Here is a 7,500-nt window from a genome sequence, read left to right as displayed (position 1 = left end):
CAGTTTCAATGGGAATCCTCGCTAGACGTGAAGATTCTCGAGGAAGCGACGAAACTTCCTCATGATGCACAGGTGGTAGGTCTTATTCTCAGCTTACATGTCTAGTGGCATAAACATTTCCTTGTATAGCATTATGTGGTGGAACATACTTCTTCCGATAATCAGATTACTTGTGGCGCACAGTTCGGCGAATCTCTTAACGTTGTCCTTCATATCGCCTTACTCGTTTAACTCGCCTAGCTCACGTTGTCTCCTTGTTGTCGCTTACGATCTTGGGATTGAAGTTACCTATTACAATAATTATGTTTCTAATGGGTCTGTCTTGTATGATGGTTTACAGTCTGATGCAAAAGTTGTCCCTCTCATCCCCTTCACTTTCGTTTGTCTAAGCGTAGCTTATTGATAACGTTCATTTCGATTATATTCTTCTTTGCATGGAAGGAGGTTTCATGATCCGATGGCCGTGCGCCTCCGACCCAAAGAGCGCTCTCTGTACCGACTTGGAAAGCATCAGGGCTGCTTCCTGGGTGTGTGCTGCATCATCCTGTAGAGGACAGTAGAACAGCATTAACTCGCAGGAAGTCATTCGCTTCTTTCTGTAAGCAGTTCATCTTGATTCGCTGATTTCTAAGATGGGAAGGTTGAACTTCCTCTTTCCGGCAACTTGCGCGGCCTTCTCGGCCTCGTAAATGATTCTGGCATTCAAAATTGCGGTGTGGCTGTGGTTCTTTTGGAGACAATGGTTTCCGGCCTGACGGCTTTCATATGAATATATCTTTCAAAGCCCGTCTTCACCATCTTCCAGCTGGAGGTATATTTTCCAAAGGTCCGCGATGTTTGTCAGTATTATGTTTGTGTTATAAGAATTTTCATTGTTACACATAAAATACCACCGGCCTGCCGTTTCGACATAGGACATTTCATTTTAAAGAATCGGTCTCTCAACTATAGACACTTCCTACCTGTGTTTTTTTCTCTTGATACCTAACATAATAATGAAGATATTCCTTGGAAAAAATTCGACCTGAAAATTTACCTGAGAAATTACTGTAACATTATGAAAGCTGTAATTATGGCTCTTGTGCACGGCACTTCCCATCATTTACATCCATCTTTCTATGAAATGTCGAGTTTATATATGGGCCTTGCTCTGTGACAAATGGGTTTAATGCACGTGCTTAAAGTGTCGTCCCACAGGCTAATCAGGACGACTCCACAGGTTAATCTGAGACGACACGTGACGCACATGCATTAAACCCCATTTTGACAGAGCACGGCCCATATATTGTTTAGCTTATTTAACCTTTCCGTCTTGATACTTACTTCATTCTAATAATGTATTTGCTGCGGCAGAATACAACATAAAAATATCTTTTTGTTTTTAAATCCTGTAAGTTTAAACAGTAGTATAATATCAAAAGTACGGTGGCATAGAGTTGACATTCCCTCCTTTTTTTTTTAATTGCATTCCTCTTGTTTCTATCTCGTGTTAGCTATGTCGTGGCATCGAGTTACTAAGTCGAGGGCACGAGATAGAAAAAAAGAGGAGTGCAAAACTAAATATAAGAGGAATGCAATTAAAACAAGAGCCGTGCAGTAAATAAAGGAAGGGTGCATTAAACAAAAGAGAGAGAATTTTAGCTATCTCGAGGGAAGGACTTAGCTAACTCGTGGCCATGAGTTAGTTAGCCAATCAAATTGTTTATTACGTCAATTTAAATTTTACCCATAATCATCATGGCCGACAGAAAGGAGTTGATCGTAAGGTCGTCCAAGGTGATCTTTATACAAAGGGAAGTAATCATCACAGTAAAAGCCCGCTTTGGCCAGCTATATATACGCGAACAGAATATTTGCACATGTTACGCAAAATTTGAAAATAAAAAAACAGAGGAGTGAATGCCACCTCTATGCCACCGTACAAAGGTGTACACATGTTAAGTAATATTTAAAAGCTTTATTATATTTGAATTTATACAAATAGTGTCGACTTAAAAGATTTCAAGTTTATTTCCGTGCTTAAATGAGTGCTTCACTGTTATAGAGAAGTTTTATCTGATATTGGTAATAAGTGCCAATATAATTGAGTGACTGGGCTATGGGAATTGATGAAACTATCGGATGGAACGAAAAACTGAAATATTATTCTTTTTTCAATATTTTATGCACTTAAGTTGATCCTTAAGGCGTATTTTTTATAAGCATTTATAGACAGTGTTCCTCACCAAAATCAGTTAAATATTACTTGTTATTCATTTGTGTAATTGTATACAATAATTTCATGGTAGAATATTTGAGAAAAATATTAGAAACAAAAACTTGTCAGCCGAAATTTTTCAATATGGTTACGAAAATTACCGATCTTCGGTTTCCGACAAACAATGTGTCGCGGTTTTACAGCAACATACGAAGGTTGCGCCCAAAGATATTGGTGTTTCTGACCATTACTAGTTGATAAATTAATGATTTTGATTCTTATTTGATAAATTGGTGATTTCAAGGCTGATAAACTTGAAGTATGCAAAATATTCTGTCGTTTTGCATATGTCTGTCGATACATCTGTACAATCGGTAATTTCCGTTTCTACTCGTTAAATTGTAGCAGACATAAGTTTAAATCAAAATTCTTATGTTTTACACAAATATTCTACCACTTTCTTGCTTAATACTAATACATTAATAATATTGCATTGTTATCAGCCAGGAACACTGTCTATGACCGAGAAAAAAAACATAACAAACTTTTTGGTTTGCGATTTTTACTTTCTAAATAGCTTGCATACGGCATGGCAATGAATGTTTCGCAAGATAAATATCTCGACTTTATTTATTGGATGATTTCGGACTGTTTCATCCAATCAGAAAAGAGCTTTTAATTGTAATTAAGACCCATGTTAAGCGAGATAATAAAGTACATACCACTTTTTGTTCACTGAAAATTTGTGACATTACGAGTTGCCTTCCTTGTTGGTTCATGCTACAATTACGTTCTTTGTTTCTACTTACATATCTTGTAAGGACCAATATTGTTAATACTATGTGAGTGTTCAACACAGATAAGTTTAGATTATTTGTTTGTGCCCAGCTACTAAACATTTCTGTTTCGTCACTTATCTCACTTATCTGGCATTCCGTTTATCCCATCATTACCCGAAAAGTAAGGGTCTTTATTTTTTTTAAAGACACACTTTGTCAGGAAAACACGATATACATAAAATGACGTCATACAACTAAACAAAACGACAGCTTTTTCCCGTCAAGGCTGAAATAAAGATAAACTTAATAATACCTTTTATCACATGCCATGCCCTGTTTCCCCATGTAATATAACCATTACGCATATTTTTATATTACACATGTGTAAAATTCTTAAACTTTTTCATTGGCCTAGTTTTCGTTCGATTGACCAATCGCATTTTGTTATTTTGCTGAAATGACATTTCAAAACGTCAAATGACGTCACTAAATGTAGACAACATTCGGGATTTATCATTATGTTTGAGTACATATTTATTTAATTTGCTCATGTAAAAGCATGTGATAAAAAAGATCTGACACTCGTTGTCATATCATAACATATTTTATTTAACTCGTCCAAGAAATTCGTTAGTAAGCTCGCCAAAGGCTCTCTTACTAACAAAATACCTGAACTCGTTTTAATAAAATATAGTATGATATGACAATTCGTTCCAGATCCTATATATATGGGGGTTTTATTTCGACTAGGAACGTCTGTGGATGGGAAAAATACCAGTCTGGGTGTCAATTGCAGTTTCAATACATATTCAGTTTGATTGCTTTATAGAAGTGTCTCGTTCAGCGTCTACTGACTTCTACTGGCAGATCTTACTATAAACTGGGTTGTGCGGACCTGAACGTAAGATAACTTGTATGGTGTGTCAAACGTTGCAAAATTCAATGTTTCCATATGTATGTGGTATAACTGCATATATATGTTGTATATATTCATATATATGTGGTAAAATCCGATATATGTATTGCATAACAAATATTTAATGTATAATTTCATATTTATGTTCGATATTTTCATATATATGTTCTCAAAATTCAATATTTTGAAATATATGCGGTATAATTCTGATATTTGTGTTGTATAATTTTCAAAATATGTGTGTGTTATAAACTTTCATATGTATGTGCAATAATTCCATATGTTTGTTGTAAAATTTGAATATATATATGAAATATAGAACATACATATTCAAATATACAACATAAGTATGGAAACATTGAATTTTGCAAAGTTTGACACGCCATAGATTTGACGTTATAAGCTTATTTACGATTATTTTGAAGACAATACATCCACTTTCTGAACATACTATTAAGTTTCATGTGCCGACTTGAATGTAAGTTAATTATCTATATCATAAACTCATTAACGTTCAGTTAAAAGTTTAGTTAATTTTCAACTACTTGTTAAAATTGTGTTTGTAACGGTATGAGAAATCTAAAAGATCACTTCGAAATAATCATGGCGTAAAACGTAATTATTGTTCAATAAATAAAAACGTCAAATCATGTTGTTGCAACCTTATTATTATTTCGAGAAACTTACATACGTTTTCATTTTTCAATGTGGATTATCATTTTGAGAATATGTTATGAATTATAACCATTATAACCTATTTATTTCGTAAAACTACATGTTAAACATATTATGTCGAAATAAAAGCGTTATTGAAACAATCATAAATGTTGTATATTTTTCACCTTAAGGTTTTTTTTGCGTAGAGTTGTATCAGCAAACAGACAACATTAGCTTCGAATCTAATTGGCAAAAGGCAAACAGATGGCGACAGTTTAGAATCCCCGAATGTGACGTCACAACAGAGAAAGTCTCGCGCTTTATCGGGCGATATCATAATATGCGATGAATGCGCCACGGACATCAAAGAGCAACTAACGAAGTGTGGTTCACGTAAGCCTGTTGAAACAGTTTGTGGAACGAATACATAAAACACTTTTATAAACATTAATTTAAGTATAATTATGGTGTTTGTGATGGCACTAATCATGTTCAAAATTGCAAAAGTGCATGTAATAACTATTATAGTAAGGTTAATAATTAAAGTTGTACATTGCATGCTATTGATTATAGTTCGGACAATGTTTTTCGTTGTTGCTGCTGACGCAGACTGAAATCAAAAGTCAAGCCACCGCCGCCGCAACCATCGACGACGACGACGATAATGATGATGTTGTTGTTGTTTATGATGATGATGATGATGATGATGATGATGATGATGATGATGATGATGATGATGATGATGATGATGAAGAAGAAGAAGATGATGATTGTGATTATTTTGATACGATACTTGAATGAGAGAAACTTTAAGAAATCGCATCCTCTAAAATTAACCACGTTGGGCGCCATTTATGGCTCGACCAGAAATATCCAAGCCACAATGGAGATTGAACCCGGGACCTCTCGGTTAAGTTTTCCTTATACCGAACCCTGCTTATGATGTTACTAATAATACTGATGATACTCACTTATTTAACGACACAGTTGATATAGCACAAACTATGGTTTACAAATGTCCTTCATAAGTGACCTGTTTTGAATATTTTATTCGAGACACCTTGCACTAGGGTTTTGTATTACGTCTTAAACAGTTTTACACGTTTATGTTCGTATGTTCGTATTATCTTATTCAGAGCCACCAAACGGCAAGCTGTGTTTCAAGTGCGACAACCTCGTGGATCCGCATTCTTGTGATACTGTTAGGCAATGTAACTCCGAAGAGGTAATTATATAATGACGTTCTATAAGTCAAAACTGTCAATCATAATTAAAAATGCTTATACAAAGCGTTCTAAAGAAGTGGCACTATCACACTTGATGCGTGGATCCACACTTTGTGTGATACAGAGAAGCAATCTAGAAGATATAAGGTCATGGTATTTGCTAATATTAGACACTGTAAATGAATACTTGTAGTGGTAGCGCTAGTCCAATCGTGTGCGTTACAATATTTGATCCCAAATTGTGTGCAGCTTTGATTCAAAATTCGTCCAAATGTTCTTGAGTCTAGTTAGATTATGTAGGAGTGTTGGGACATTCTCCGGTTCCACATTCAGCGTAGCCTAACGAGTGGAAAAACCTCATAAACTTCGAAATATTTTGTATAGATAGGCGTTAATGTTAATTTTGCGTTAAGTTTTTAAGTCAGACATGTAATTATTTCTATTTTCTAAAGATGGGTGTAGTTTAACATATTTTGAGACTTTGTAACGAATTGTCCACCTGTGGTGCTCAAACTTTATGAATTTTTTTAAATAAGACATTTTTCTCACGATGAAATTGTGTTTGTAGCAGTATTTATAACTTCTGGTAACGTTTAATCAGAATTTCCAATTATAGATCAGCCTGATTCCATCGGCTTATTGACCCTGTGTTATTTACATCATTCATTAATAATTTAATATTTGAAAATATAATTATATTCTGCAATTTCTATTTTCAGTGTTTCGTTCTAGTTCATATATCTCAGATAACATATATTTAACAATTCAACTAGCGATTGAGAAGAACGCAATTGGTCTTATTACTAAAATGGGTGAATCTACTGCCTGATACATATGGATGAGAATAAACCGCATATTCCGCAATTCACATGACTCATCCTATCAACAAAAATGCGTTAGTTCACTAACAACACGAGGCATATTATGTTTTATCTTTGTATTTGAACGATTTCCTGTGATACATTTGACAGAACAAGTGACAATGTCAGTTGTTGTCTAAAAAATCATGTTTCAATCAATATATTAACCAAGATATTATTTTTAAATTCAACCAGGACTATAATTATAGGTTATTGACATTGTTATAAATCAATATAGACTGTATAACCCTTTTCTGTTGGGGACAAATATGTAGACGGCATAATGGCGAATATGTAGACGTCATACGTGCGAATAATTAATGTAAGAATAATGAGAGAACTCAGCGGGAATTGATTATAAAATATTTGTTCGAATATAAGCCGGAAACCAGACGACCATTTAAATAGTTGAATCATAAGACATGATACCATTTGATACTGCACCAGTTGAATCATAAGACATGATTCCATTTGATACTGCACCAGTTGAATCATAAGACATGATACCATTTGATACTGCACCAGTTGAATCATAAGACATGATTCCATTTGATACTGCACCAGTTGAATCATAAGACATGATTCCATTTGATACTGCACCAGTTGAATCATAAGACATGATACCATTTGATACTGCACCAGTTGAATCATAAGACATGATACCATTTGATACTGCACCAGTTGAATCATAAGACATGATACCATTTGATACTGCACCAGTTGAATCATAAGACATGATACCATTTGATACTGCACCAGTTGAATCATAAGACATGATACCATTTGATACTGCACCAGTTGAATCATAAGACATGATACCATTTGATACTGCACCAGTTGAATCATAAGACATGATACCATTTGA

At 34.5% G+C, this 7,500-nt stretch overlaps 1 protein-coding gene across 2 annotated transcripts in view; it reads left to right on the top strand.

Moving 5' to 3' along the window:
* Window positions 1-7,500, top strand: part of LOC127846916 (uncharacterized) — a 24,175-nt gene that overhangs the window by 2,966 nt on the left and 13,709 nt on the right. For both annotated transcript variants that reach the window (XM_052378321.1, XM_052378320.1), the window contains exons 3-5: window positions 3,806-3,877; window positions 4,756-4,942; window positions 5,686-5,774. In XM_052378321.1, the coding sequence (XP_052234281.1) occupies window positions 3,806-3,877; window positions 4,756-4,942; window positions 5,686-5,774 (348 nt within the window). The remainder of the gene's footprint in view (window positions 1-3,805; window positions 3,878-4,755; window positions 4,943-5,685; window positions 5,775-7,500) is intronic.

This window comes from Dreissena polymorpha, chromosome 10 (assembly GCF_020536995.1).
Source record: "Dreissena polymorpha isolate Duluth1 chromosome 10, UMN_Dpol_1.0, whole genome shotgun sequence".
NCBI lineage: Eukaryota > Metazoa > Mollusca > Bivalvia > Myida > Dreissenidae > Dreissena > Dreissena polymorpha.
This window is presented reverse-complemented; position numbering and strand designations above follow the sequence as displayed.